The sequence below is a fragment of the Oryza sativa genome, chromosome 5 (genome assembly GCF_034140825.1).
Source record: "Oryza sativa Japonica Group chromosome 5, ASM3414082v1".
NCBI classification, from domain to species: Eukaryota; Viridiplantae; Streptophyta; class Magnoliopsida; order Poales; family Poaceae; genus Oryza; species Oryza sativa.
This window is the reverse complement of record NC_089039.1, coordinates 14,646,716-14,661,849: the sequence shown is the minus strand read 5'-3', so window position 1 is coordinate 14,661,849 and position 15,134 is coordinate 14,646,716. Positions and strand designations below refer to the sequence as shown.

The window sequence follows — 15,134 nt, the reverse complement described above, 5'->3', positions numbered from 1 at the left end:
AACATTTTACATATTAAGTTTACTTACCCCTTCTTTAGGGGGAATGTAGTCCTTGTCGTCTTCTTCACTGTTGCCCTTTTTCCTTCTCTTCGGGCTTGGGCTTGGACAAGGATCGCTTGGCGACGAGTAATCCTCGTCTTCATCACCAACGTCGCAGTTGGAACTACCTTTCGGTGGGACCGTTGGTTCCGGAGCAACCACAACAGCAAGGGACAGCTCCTGCTCCCCTAAACCCTTCTCTTCAGTCCCTTTAGTACTATCGGCCATCGTTTCAAACCTCTAATATAAAAAAAAAGAGTTATCGTCCACATTTTAAATTACTCAAATTAGTATAAACAACTTTGTACAAAAATAAACTGTATATTAACAATATGTCGTATGAACAAATTTAAATTCTCTGAGATTTCCAAATTTAACTATTATACTAAATTAATTAGTACAAACTAATTTAAATTGCGAAATATTATTAATTAGTACTTACTATTATGCTAAATTAATTAATACAAACAAATTTAAATTGCGAAACTAATGACTACTTACTATTATGCTAAATTAATTACTACAAACAAATTTGTACAAAATTTGATATGTTATTATCAAGTAGTGCACTAATTGACTTCCTTATTTCATCAACATGTTGATTAAAAAAAATGGAAAAGGCAAACATATCCTCCACATTTTTTTAAAAAAATGTTAACATACCCTCCAACATGTTATTTAAAAAATTTGACAAATTCACATATCTTGCAAAATTGAACGTACCCTCCCAATTTCATTCACATATCACCCACATTCCCAAATTCACATTCACAATCAACATAAGCCCTCATTCACATATCAGCCACCCCTCATGCCCATTCACACCCACATGCACACACATATAAAAAGAAACACCCACATGCACACACGTCCGTGTTCGACGAACGGCCGACGACGAGCTTCGGTCGTGGACGACGAAGGAAGGGCCGGCGACGAGGTTCGGCCGTGGACGACGACCGGCTTCGGTCGTGGACGACGAACGGCCGAAGACGAGGTTCGGCCGTGGACGACGACCGGTCGAAGACGTCGTTCGGCCGAGGACGACTTCGCTCGTGGACAACGATCGGCCGATTAAGCCGTTCGGCCGCGAGCGAGATAGAGGGAGAGGTGGCGGCCGGCGGCGGTGGAGGGGTGGCCGACGGCGGTGGAGGGGCCGGTGGCGGTGGAGGAGCTGGCGGCGGTGGAGCGGGCGCGCGGTGGAGGGGTCGGCGGCGGCGGCGGCAGAGTGGTGGAGGTCGCGCGCGGTGGAGCGGCGGCAAGGGGCGGCGGTCTCGGTGACAGCGCGTGGACAATGACGGTCGGTGGCGGCGGAGGACGACGGTCGGAGAGTGAAGGTCGCAGGCGGGCGGCGGCGGAGGACGGCGAAGGCGTGCGGCGGCGAAAAATTTCGGCAGCCTGACGGTGCCAAAATTTCTAGGGTTCCCGCCTGGACTTAGAAATTTTGGCGCCGCGGGCTTGCCCTTATATTGGGCAACGATCTTCGCAGGCGGGCGGTCCGCCTGGGAAGATGCGAAGATCTTTTTTACTATCTTCGCAAGCGGGCCGTCTGCCTGCGAAGATCTTTTTTCCTATCTTCGCAAGCGGGCCGTCCGACTGAAAAAATTTGTACAGAGTTGAATATATTTATTCCAAAATATACAAATCTTAATATTATTACAAAATGTACAAACCTTAGTATTATTACTTTTCAAATGTATAAATGGTAATTGCACATAAAAATAATTACACTTTTCAAATATTACTAATTTTAATTTTTTTAACAAAATTTTTACACTACAAATGGTAATTGCACATAAAAATTAGTACAAACTAATTAATATGCAAAATGTTGAGTACAATTGTTCGTCAATTTGCGATATGATCACACATCACCTTACATACCACCATTACATAACTACTAACTTCTTAGATGCTTACATGCCACTCAACAATCATTACCCTTTAACATTTTTGCCCACACCGTCCGTGCGTATGTAAGGCTTCATGGTCTTCTGAGTAGATGTCTCGACATTCTTAATCTTCTGTACAAACTGACTATAAAGTGGCATACTATCGTATTGGTTGTAATCTTCGACATCTTCAACCCCATCCACTCCCAATATCTTTTGTTTCCCTGGTAGCACTATATCTTTCTTCAAATTTGAAGGGTCTTTCACATAAAACACTTGTGCCACATGATTGGCGAGTACCCAAGGGTCATCCTTGTGACCCACACTCGCCAGGTCAACAATAGTAAGACCGAACTTATCAACATTGACCCCGTTCGGGTATTTTACCCACTGGCACTTAAATATGGGGAATTGCATTGTGTGCCCATAGTCGATTTCCCATATTTCTTCAATAAACCCGAAGTATAATTGTTTTTCCCTGGCTTCATTAATTGCCTTCACACAGACACTGCTGTTTTGCGTACAGGTCTTATTATCTCGGGCTCTTGTGCTAAACGAGTATCCATTAATGTCATATCCCTGCCAAGAATTTACTGTAGGTGATGGACCACAAGCCAACCGCTTCATAGTTATTTCATCGGTAGTTTGTCCCTCAGGTAAGTCTAGGTCTCGCAACCAATCTATGAAGAGACGCTTGTGTTATTTCATTATCCACTTGGTGGTGCGACCCTTATTGTTAGCTCGTATTAGTTCGATATGTTGATCGATGTACGGCTCGACGATAGCAAACTGATGAAGCACGCTGAAGTGAGCTTCTTGGAATGATTTGTGATCATGGGTGAAGAATCTCTTCTTTCCTATCGTTCCCCTGCCACTCAATCTGCCCTCGTGTCGGGGCACAGGTACTCCAATTGCATATCCATATTTGAGGTAATCGATACAACACTCGACAACCTCTTCAGTACTATAACCCTCAACCATTGATCCCTCTGGATGTGCACTATTTCAGACGTAACACTTCAGAACCGCCATGTAACGCTCGTATGACCACATTTGATGGAGGTACAATGGGCCAAGTGCAACCATCTGTGGCACTATGTGAACAATGAGGTGCTCCATCATATCAAAAAAATGACGGAGGGAAACACATCTCAAGTTGGCACTGTGTCTCATGTGCGAATATACGGAGATTTCCTAACTCTTCGAGACTAATGACCTTCTATGACACTGCGTTGAAAAAGTAGCACAACCTTGTGATAGCAACCTTTAAATGCTCCGGTTTTATGGCCCTTATTGCAATTGCAAGAAACACGGTGAGCAAGACATGGCAGTCGTGTGAATTATAACCAGATACCGACAAATCTTTCATTGAAACTAGTCGACTGATGTTTGATGAGAAACCTATGGGCACTCTGACATCACGGAGTGAGTTGCAAAATGACTTCTTCTCCTCAGGTGTCAGTGTGAAACAGGCTGGTGGAAGATATACTTTGCCATTCTTTTCTCCTTCTTGAGGGTGTAACTCTTCCCTGATTCCCATCTCGACTAGGTCCATTCTTGATTGCAGACCATCTTTAGTCTTCTTCGGCATGTCCAACAATGTTCCAACTATGTTGTCAAACACATTCTTCTCTAGATGCATGACGTCTATGGCATGCCGAACCTCTAGATCTTTCCAGTACGAGAGGTACTTAAAAAATATGGAATGCTTCTTGAATGGGGTAGGGAGTTTATCATCTGGCTTCGAACTGTCATCTTGCTTCTTACTATCCCCTCCCTTCGTATTCTTCTCGGGTTTCTTGCGCTGTCCCCTTTGATGGTTTCTTAGTCATTTTTCCAAACTCGCAAACAATTTTCTCTGTCATTGCACACACCTTTTCTCCCGATGTAGTTTTTGGTGCAGGATCAGTCTTTTCAGTACCATCGAACTCCGCCTTCATCTTGCGGTACTTGTGATTTGTGCGTAGGAACCGCCGGTGCCGCATGTACACAAGCTTGTTGGAACCCAGGAGATACCTATAGTACGTTCCATTCAAGCAGATCACACATCCTATTTTACCTTTAATTTGACCTGAAACTGAAAACATTGCTGGATAATCGTTAATGGTCACGAAGATGATGGCCTTTACTGTGAAGTATTCCCTTAAGTACTCATCCCACACTTTCAATCCCTCTTTCCATAAATCAACCATATCTTCCAACAATGGTTCAAGAAATACGTCAATATCAATACCAGGCTGACGGGGTCCCTGTATGAGGATACAGAGTAGTACGTATTTTCGCTTTTGACAAAGCCAGGTAGGAAGATTATACATGGTGAGAAGCACTGGCCAAGTACTATGTGAGCTGCTCATGTCTCCAAAAGGATTAACTCCATCAGTACTCAGGGCAAATCTAATGTTCTGTGGGTCTTTAGCAAACTCTCTATACTGAGTATCAAAGTTTATCCACTGACGAGCATCTGTCGGGTGTCGAATCATCCCATCCTTCTTGCGCCCTTCTTCATGCCAGCGCATTAGTTCCGCATCTCGCGGGTTTGAGTATATCCGTTTAATGCGGTCTTTGACAAGAAGGTACCACATCACAAGCTGCGGGATTTTTCTCTATCGTCCCTCAGTTGCTTTAGAGGGTTCTAGGCCAGTATTGCTATTCGACTTGTACCGGCTTGCACCGCATGTTGGACATTCATCTAAAGAAGCGTACTCTTTCCTGTACAGTATGCAGTGATTTACGCACGCATGAATCTTTTCCACACCAAGTGAAAGGGGGCATATGAGTTTCTTTGCTTGATATGTGCTGGATGGTAGTGAGTTAGGCCTCGGGAGCATTTTCTGCAGAAGTTCTAACAGACTGTCGAAACTGGTATCAGACCATCCATGTCTCGCCTTTAACCTCAAAAGTTCAAGAACTGACCGGAGTGTTGTGAACTCACTATCACAGCCCTTCGACTCATCGTACAAAACTTCCTTTGCTGCCTTCTGTAAAGCTTCAAAGTTATTTAACCCTCTAGCCGACCCCATCAGCACCTCGGGTTCTGCATGACGTAACATTTACTCTAGGTCGATTTTGTCCTCAACAGAACCATCGTCATGCACCATGTCTTCAACTTGTGTCGGAACTACATTTTCTGGCCCGTCCACTTGTTCTTCGCCATGACGTGTCTATATTTCGTAATTGTCCATAAATCCACGAGTTACTAAGTGCTCCTTTACTTTAAAAGCATCGTCAAAGTCCCAGGCTATTTCATTCTTACAGTCAGCACATGGACAAATTATCTTCCTCATATTATTCTTCTCAGCGTGTGCCTTGGCAATACCAATAAATTTAGCCACTTCGATTCTATATGGAGACAAAAACCTCGGCCAATGATACATCCATTCCTGACTTTCCATATCTCTAAAAAAATACACGTAAAATATTTGCACAATTAATACCAAATTTGTAGGGTTTATTGAAAAAAATTATCGCTATTCAAAACTAATTAACTAAAGGTTAAGGTTAAGTGTAAATTAATAAAAAAATCAAAGTTTATTTCAATTTTTTTTACATAGACATGCCAAATCAGTACATTAGGAAAATCTAACAAAATCATATCATCGGCATATTACAAAATACTATAACTATTTTTTGATTGCACCGAATAAATAGACATTTAAAATTTTATTCTCTCTCTATATATGACAAGATCTAGATCTAGATCTAGAACTAGGTGGTGGATGTGATAGCAAAAATAAAAAAAATCGAGAATTTATGTTACCACATTAAACCACTACAACAAGAGGCATCAAGTATTACACATACATCTAACATCAACATATCAAAAGAAATAAAATTAAAAAACATGGAGCTCTTCCTTCACAATTTTGGATGCATAAATCCATCACAAATTAAGATCTAAAAGCTTAAAAAATTGCATACCTAGTGTGGAAATGAGTAGATCTAAGTACTGTAGAAAAATCCCCCGAAGATTTGAAGTTCAAAACCTCCCCCTATATTTAAGTCACTTTAGGAGAGAGAAACGTCGGGGAGAATGAACAGGGCTCGGGGAGAAAGAAGACTATATAGGGGCATCTTTGCAGGCGGGCCATATAAGCGACGCCTGCGAAGATCGATCTTCGCAGGCGGACCATATAAGCGTCGCCTGCGAAGATCGATCTTCGCAGGCTGCCGCTTGCGAAGATCGATCTTCGCAGGCGACGCTTATATGGTCCGCTTCCAAAGATCAATCTTCGCAGGCGGACCGCCCACTCCACCCCGGGTACTTTTTTTGCCGGCGGGGTTTTGGCTCCGAATTACATGCCCGCCTGCGAAAATCGATCCCCTACGACGCCGAAAAATAAAATCAGACGGTGCCTACCCAATGTGTATGAAACAGCCATCAGTCTCACATATGAAGGGATGCACATGCGAGCATCCAATAGAGTGTAGTTTTAAATATTGAATGGCTTGAAATGATTTGTTTTCTTCTAAATTACTCTCTCCTTCCCAAATTGATCATCATATAAGTTTATACACCAAGACTAAGGACAATTTAAATTACATCAATCAAGACACCATGCATATATTCTCCCACAATGCATGCATGGATTAAAACCTCATGCCAATTATACCCTAGCATACACACATTCTCCCATACTCCATTAATTGTATTCTGACGAAATCCGTATCCATATGGTTATATGATGATCAATTTGAGAAATTTTAGATTCTATTACATGATGTGGTTATATATTTGTTATAATTAAATTTTAGAACAAGATCTTACTAGATTATATTTTAATTAAGAAACTATATATGTATGCACAACAACATATATAACGGTGTTGCAACCAACTTTTTAAAGAGAGAATCTATTCTATACCATTGAGTTTATTCGAGTTCAATAATTTGCCATTGACGTTATCTCTTTTTATAATATACCGACGACTTTATCAATTGTTTTACAATGCACCATTGGATCGGACATTCTTTTAAAAAATTCAAAAATACCCTTATAGATACAAGATTAACAATTGATTTATCTCATTAGAAGTTTCGAAAAACTATGAAAATTTTCATATGGCCTCCTTACACAATATGAAGTTTGTATTTCTACATTTTTCAAAAATATAACTTATCTGTAATATGCTATATAAAATATTTTTTTGGTGTTTTTAATATAAATCATCATTTGTGTAAGCAAACTCTCTCTCATATACCACACAAAAATAATTTTTCTAGAAAATAAATATGTTAGAAAAACTTGAAACTTATATACAAGTTTCCATGTTTTGTAAGGAAGCTACATTAAAAATTTCATATTTTTTATGAAACTTCTAATGAGAAAAAATAATTGTTAATCTTGTATGTCTCTAAGGGTATTTTGGGTATTTTTTTTAAAAAAAGTCCAACCCAATGTATATTGTAAAACAATTGATAAAATCACTGGTATATTAGAGAAAGAGACAATGTTAGCGACAAATCATTGAACTGTGACAACTGACAAGTTCAGTGGCATGGAGTAGATTCTCTCCTTGTTAAAGTAAATACATTTTACCAAGTGCTGAAACATTTTGTACTAAGTAATGAAACATCTGAAACGGTTATAACCATGGGATGCAACACCGGCCGCTATTTAACAAATATCGGGCATCTAGTCATAGTTGCCCCCAATTATCAACAATACAATTATTATTATTATTATTATTATTATTATTATTATTATTATTATTATTATTATTATTATTATTGAGAGCTGCTGTGGTCGTGGCGTACATGCAGTCCGTGGTTCGTACTCCGTCGAGATGAGACCTACAATTTTGCTAGAACGTAGCCTTCATCAGGCACCACCCTTGCTTTTGCGTCGTCTAGCACGGCAGCAGCTCCGGCATTGAGCCCCTTGTCCACCTCCTGGATCAGCCTCTCCATCACCGGACTGGGCAAACTTATGGGCACCACGATGCCTGCCTCGCCAGCCTCGTTCCTCCCCTGGAGGTGAAACGTGGCCAGCATCGTCGTCGCCGGCCCTCCGTACACCGGCTTTCCCCAGCCGAAGTCGATGTCCGTCATCCCTGCCCGCGTCATGTCCGAGATGAAGTAGGTCCTGGCGCCCTTGGGGAACGCCGGCCTCCGGCGAGCAGCGTTGAAGCTGGCCACCGACTGCACGTACCCGTCCTCCCACGCCCGCGCCTTCGCCTCCACGAGCAGCCGCAGCGCGTGGCCGAGTGGCCTCCCGCACAGCTCCCCCGCCGGCGCCGACGCGCTGGCGAACACGATCGCGTTGCCGTAGTAGCCCCTTGGCACGGGCCGGTTCCTCACGCGGGCGTTCACGAACATGTTCAGGCGGACGACGTCGCCCCGGCCGTGCCGCAGCGCGGCGGTGCGGCACCGCCACATGAACGCGCCCACCAGGTCGAACCGCGAGCAGGCCGCCACTACCTGCGACCGGAGCGCCGCGATCTCCCGATCTCCGAAGAAGAAGACGTGGTGCGCGTACGCGTTGGTCGACGGGGAGAGGGAGAGCAGCACGTCGTCGTCGTCGTCGTCGACGGGCAGGGGCGCGTACTCCACGTGGTCGCGCGTGACGGTCGGCGGCCACGATCGGGTGGTGAGCGCCTCGCGCTCCCACACCGGCGGCACCGTCGGGGCGCCCGGCACGCCACGGGCGAACTCGGTCACCGCCGTCAGGAACTGCACCATCCCGGAGCCGTCCGCCATGCAGTGGCATATGTGCATCCCGAACACGAAGCCGCCGCACGCCAGCCGAGTCATCTGAACAAACAGCAGGGGGCGGTCGACGACATCTGCCGTCGGGCTCTCCGCCTCGCACAGCAGCATGTCGTAGCACGGCACCGGCGGCGCAAGCAGCGGCGACGACGTCGACGTGCCGTCCCCGAGGTCATCCATGCGGAAGCTGGCGTCGGCCTCGACGAACACGACGCCCTCGCCGGTGCACTCCACCACGAGCTTCCTGGTGGGCCGCAGCTCGCGGAGCCGGCCGGCGAGCGGGTAGAAGTGTACGAGCGCCTCAGAGAGCGCCGCCCTGATCACCGTGACAGGATCGACGCCGTCCTGATTGGGGTTGTGGCGGTAGAAGCTGATGCCGGAGCGGTTGAAGCGGAGGATGTCCTGGTCGTCGATGTCCGACAGCATCTTGAACTCGTACGGCGTCGGTCTCGCCGGCGCCACCAGCTCGCGCTCGCGGCGCCTGACGGAGAACCCTAAGCTCGTCGGTGCTCCGGCCATTTGCACCCTAACTACGTACTTAGACAATGATCAGGTGCGTGGGGACTACTTGATTCTAAAACAGCATTCGTTGGTATGGAGTCACGTTAATTTTGCTCTCTCTCTATATAGACGTGGCGCGGCGTGTGAGCCTACAGAGAGTGGATAGATTCTGATCCATATTCGACGTGGACAGACGAAAAGTATAAGTTGGCGAAATGATGGTCACAACTAAATAACTCGAGACTATTAGCCTGGATTTTAAACTTTCTAATTATTTGCATATCATATCTTAACAAAAATTAGAGGATATATTAATATGTGTTATATCACCTCATAAACATACATGTTAATATTCAACTTCTACAAATTAAAAATAAATAAATACTTAACGTATATTCACATTAAAATTTGTTTTTTTATTACAACATGTTAAATTTGACATCGCATGTTTATGGAGTGATGATTTTATTTATATTAATCTTATTGATTTTTTTTTAAAAATATATCCGTTTGAGTAACATGGAAACGATAAAGGATGTTTCCTCGCGAGAGTAGAATAATTCCCCATAAGCCGAGAGAATGATCTATGTTGGGAACTAAACATAATGTGAACGGTTTTTTTGCTATAAATCACAGGGGTGATTTTCGTTAAGAAATCACACGATTTTTTGGTCTCATGAGTTGCTCCAGGATTTGTGCTAATATTTAACTAGATTAGATCGTGCTATTTAGCTAGATTTGCTTTAAGATTTATGTAACTGCTTAGCTAACAAATAGAAAAAAAAACAGGATTGTACGGGTTTAATCGATCTCTCACGACCTGTTAATTGCCACAACAAGGTCTTTACCTTAGCAACACAGCCGTTTATGGAACTACATACCATAACTCACCAGAGATAGAGAAGGAGATCGATATACCGTTTATGAACTTTACTAGAAGGTATGATGTTGCTCGTTTACAAGTTTTGGTCCTAGATCCATCTTTGATCCCAGATGTGGTTGATGTGGTTATTGGGGACCACTTGTACGAGTTATCTTTTATAGTGGAGCCTGACAATGGGTCTGACGAGCCTGTACCAATGGATATGGAGAATCTGGATGATGGGACTTTGGAGAAGGAGGAGGGGAATCTGAACCAGGATTTGGGGAAGGGATCTGGAGGTGATCCTGGTAACGATTCCTTAATAGGTTCTGGTGGTCAGGTTAGTGAGAGGGGTGGTCCTTCTATACCGGCTGCTCATTTGAGTCTGATACCTGAATCTGATGGCTTGACTGTATCTGATGAGGAATTTGATGGCTTAGATGAGGATTCTGTAATGGTTAAGAAGGTTAATACCCAGCAAAGTCTAGGGGAAAAGCTCGCTGCTATTCCTGAAGCAGTAATTTCTCCCTCCAGGAAGAGCAAGAGAAGGGCAAGTGACAGTGATCAACTTGTTCTCCAAAGAGCTGAGAAATTGAAGGCTGATAAGAATTTGGACAACTTGCAGGCAAAAGGTAACTTTCATGATAATGTTTCTTTTTTACAATTTACAAATGAACAAATTTCTGCTGCTCTTGATAATCTTGGTGTGATCACTTTGGGTACGAATTTTATCTTAGATGATGTTAAAAATGATTTAAAGAGTATAGAGGAAAAGAGGTTAAGTAAATATGTTAGTTCTTCTGTTAATCAGGTACATACTTCAAATGTTGATAGTGAGATATTAGATGATCAGGTGGATGATAATTCTCTACTTCAACATTTGTGTGGTGAATTAATGGAGGAGGTGATGGATTTTAGTGCTGTGGATGATAATTATTCTCAGACCACTTTAAATTCTTTAGATACCTCTCCTAATAGTAAGAAAAAGACTAAAAGGGGAAAGAAAAAAAAGAATATTTTTAAATGAAAGGGTTGTTCTGGAATTGTGATGGGTTTAAGGACCCGAAAAAACATAAGTTTATTTCTGATTTAACAAAGGAACATCACCTTGATTTTATTGCCTTGTCAGAGACTATTAAGAAAGATTTTAGTCCGGCTGTTCTTAAAAATCTATGTGCTGGCAAAGAATTTTTGTGGCATTGCAAACCTCCTAGAGGTAGGTCCGGTGGTTTGCTTTTGGGCATCAATTTAATTAATGTTGATATTGGTTTGATTGATGAGGGAGATTTCTACATTAAGTTTCATTTATGTAATAAAGTTGATAAGTTTAAGTGGGCTTTAGTTCTGGTGTATGGGCCAGCACAAAGTGAATTTAAGGATCAATTCCTTGCTGAATTAGTTAATATGTGCAGTCATGAAACCTTACCAATTCTTATTGGCGGTGATTTTAATATTCTACGTAGCTCTGATGAAAAGAATAATGATAATTATGATGATATATGGCCCTTCCTTTTTAATGCTATTATTGATGGGTTATGTCTCTGGGAGTTACAGATGTCTGGTAGGAAATTTACTTGGGCAAACAATTTAGTGAATCCAACATATGAGAAACTTGATAGGGTTTTAATGTCCACGGAGTGGGAACATAAATTTCCTTTATCTTCTGTGGTGGCTCTTAATAGAGATATTTCTGATCATACTCCTTTACTTTTAAATACAAACACTTCTTCTTTGAGTAATGCTCAACATAGTTTCAAGTTTGAACTTGGTTGGCTTTTACGTGATGACTTTGTTGATATGGTAAAGGAGATATGGTCTAGTGTTGATGAAGGCAATTCTGCCATGGAGCGGTGGCAGGCGAAAATTCGTCGTTTAAGACAGCATCTTAGGGGTTGGTCTAAACATACTAGTGGCTTGTACAAAAAAGAAAAAAAAAAGGAGATTTTAGATAAGTTGGATTTGCTAGATAAAAAGGCAGAAACTATGCTTTTGAGTCAGGAGGAATTGGATTTTAGATGGTTTTGTAGAAATAGATTATCTACAATTCTGAGAGAAGAGGAAGTTAAATGGTATCAGAGGGCGAAATCTAAGGATATTTTAGAGGGTGATTCTAACACAAAATATTTTCATTTGGTTGCAAATGGAAAACATAGGAAGACTAGAATTTTTCAATTACATGATGGTGACCAATTAATAAATGGTGATGCAAATTTGAAATCGCATATTACCACTTATTATAAAGGTTTATTTGGGCCTCCTTATGATTCTACTCTTCAGTTTGATGAGAATAAATTTGCTGACATTCCTCAAGTTTCTCAGTTGGAGAATGAGGCTTTAACGCAGGTTTTTACTGAAAAAGAGATTAAGGAGGCGATCTTCCAAATGGAACATAATAAAGCACCGGGTCCTGATGGATTTCCTGCTGAATTTTATCAAGTTTTCTGGAATGTTATAAAATGTGACTTATTAGATCTTTTTAAAGAATTTCATAATGGTACTTTGCCTTTATACTCTCTTAATTTTGGTACGATCATTCTTTTACCTAAGTGTGTTGAGGCTATGACAATCCAGCAATATAGGCCTATTTGCTTACTTAATGTTAGTTTTAAGATCTTTACCAAAGTTGCTACAAATAGAGTCATGACTGTTGCCCAAAAGGTAATTAGTCCTACTCAAACTGCTTTTATTCCTGGGAGAAATATTATGGAAGGTGTGGTTATTTTGCATGAAACTTTGCATGAGTTACATCGTAAAAACAAAAGTGCTGTAATTTTTAAGATCGATTTTGAGAAAGCTTATGATAAGGTAAAATGGTCATTTGTACAACAGACTTTGAGGATGAAAGGCTTCTCTCCTAAATGGTGTGAGTGGATTGCCTCTTTTATTCAAGGTGGTCATGTTGGTATTAAAGTTAATGATCAAACTGGTAATAATTTTCAAACGCATAAAGGGCTTAGACAAGGGGATCCTCTATCTCCAATTCTCTTTAATTTAGTTGCTGATATGCTAGCTTTACTAATTAAAAGAGCTAAAGATAATGGATCTCTTCATGGGGTGGTTTCTCACCTAGTGGATGATGGTTTGTCTATTTTGCAATATGCAGATGATACCATCATTTTTTTAGAGCATGATTTACAACAAGCAAAGAATTTAAAATTGATTTTGTCTATCTTTGAGAAATTATCTGGCTTGAAAATTAATTTTCACAAAAGTGAGTTAATTTGCTTTGGTCAGGCAAAGGAGTGTTATGAGCAATATTCTAATATCTTTGGTTGTAAGTTAGGGTCTTTTCCAGTTAAATATCTCGGTATTCCAATGCATTTTAGAAAGCTGTGTAATAATGATTGGAAAGTTATCGAACAAAGAATAGAGAAAAAACTTAGCAGCTAGAAAGGAAAACATATGTCTGTTGGGGGTAGACTGGTTTTGATTAATTCTGTCCTTTCAAGTTTAGCTATGTTTATGATATCTTTCTTTGAGATTCCGAAAGGGGTTCTTCAAAAGATTGATTATTATAGATCTCGTTTCTTTTGGCAAGGAGATGACCATAAGAAAAAGTATAGACTTACTAGATGGGATATTATTTGCCAACCCAAAGAATAGGGGGGTTTGAGGGTTCATAATTTAGAGATTCAAAATAGATGTCTTTTGAGTAAATGGTTGTTCAAGTTAATAAATGAAAATGGTGTTTGGCAAGACTTATTGAAGAGAAAGTATCTTTATAATAAGTTTATAACCCAAGTTGACAGGAAACAAGGTGACTCCCATTTTTGGTCAGGACTCATGAAAGTCAAAAAAAACTTTCTTAACTATGGGTTCTTGGATTGTGAATAATGGGGAACACATAAGATTTTGGGAAGATAGATGGTTAGGAAATACGGCCTTTAGAGAAAAGTATCCATCTTTATATGCTATTGTCAGTAGGAGAAGTTCTTCTGTTGCTAGTGTGATGACTTCTGTTCCGCTCAATGTTTCTTTTAGGAGAGCTTTAGTTGGTCAGAATTTAACACTTTGGCATGAATTGTGTGCATCTATTGTTCATATTCAATTGAATAATACTTCTGATTATTTTAGATGGAACTATCATCAGAATGGCCAATTCTCAGTTAGATCAATGTACTTAGCCTTAATTAATAATGGTTACATTGACAGAAATAAGTTAATTTGGAAACTCAAGATGCCGCTTAAGATCAAGATCTTTATGTGGTATTTGCTTAAGGGAGTTGTGTTAACCAAGGATAATTTAGCAAGACGGAATTGGACTGGTAATTTAAGATGTTGCTTTTGTACGAAAAATGAGACTATCCAACATTGTTCATTGATTGTCATTTTGCAAAGTTTATTTGGAGGGCAGTTCAGTTTTCTTTTGGTTTATATATTCCTACTAGCATATCTCATATTTTTTATGATTGGCTTCAGGGAGTCATAAACAAAAAGAGCAAACTGATACTTGTTGGAGTTTCTGCCTTGTGTTGGGCACTGTGGCTGAGTAGGAATGATAGGGTTTTTGATAAATCACCTACTATTACTTATATGCAGGTCATTTTCAAGGCAACATATTGGCTTCGTCTATGGGCACAGTTACAAAAGTGTGATGAAGATGCAGATTTCTTAATTGTTGCATGTCGTAAGGTTGAAACGACGGTTATGCAACTGTTTGCCAATCATGGATGGAGATTTACCAATAGACTGGAATAATGTTATTTTGTCTAGTTTGGTTGGTGTGTTTGCTTCTATTTGAACTTCACTATTACAGAGTGCTAGTTTGTAATAATTGGCTGTAGCTCTTTCGAGTAAAGGCCGGGATGCTATTTCATTCCATTATCTAAAAAAAATAAATTTGGCACAAAGGTCAGAAATTCGGTCAATTTTTCTTTCTTTTGTTCCTTTCCTTTTCTTCATTCCTTTCAGTCATGAATTAACGTATTAACTGTTTGCTTAATTACTTTAGAAAAAAAAAACTTCCGCTGGTCCTAGCAAGGAAGATGAGTCCGAACCAGCTAGCTCTCCAAGATGCAACAACAAATACATTGACAACTACACCACGCCCATCCAACTGTCCCATAATATGTTGTAATGTTTTAAGAGTTATTATATTAGCTCGGCGCCATTAGCTTTGTCATTATAAGGGCTATTTT

At 40.9% G+C, this 15,134-nt stretch overlaps 1 protein-coding gene and 1 pseudogene across 1 annotated transcript; one reads left to right on the top strand and one right to left on the bottom strand.

The window, feature by feature from the left end:
• Positions 1–7,669: 7,669 nt before the first annotated feature.
• On the bottom strand, positions 7,670–9,207 carry LOC107275914 (benzyl alcohol O-benzoyltransferase). Its single transcript, XM_026025830.2, has one exon. It carries the CDS (start codon positions 9,150–9,152, stop codon positions 7,719–7,721), a length of 1,434 nt encoding a protein of 477 aa, XP_025881615.1. The 5' UTR covers positions 9,153–9,207; the 3' UTR covers positions 7,670–7,718.
• Positions 9,208–13,945: 4,738 nt separating this feature from the next.
• On the top strand, positions 13,946–14,825 carry LOC136356743 (uncharacterized; annotated as a pseudogene).
• The last annotated feature ends 309 nt before the right edge of the window (positions 14,826–15,134 follow it).

Bases quoted from the DNA above. Each gene is read 5' to 3' on its own strand.
- LOC107275914 (XM_026025830.2), bottom strand. From the start codon at position 9,152: ATGGCCGGAGCACCGACGAGCTTAGGGTTCTCCGTCAGGCGCCGCGAG.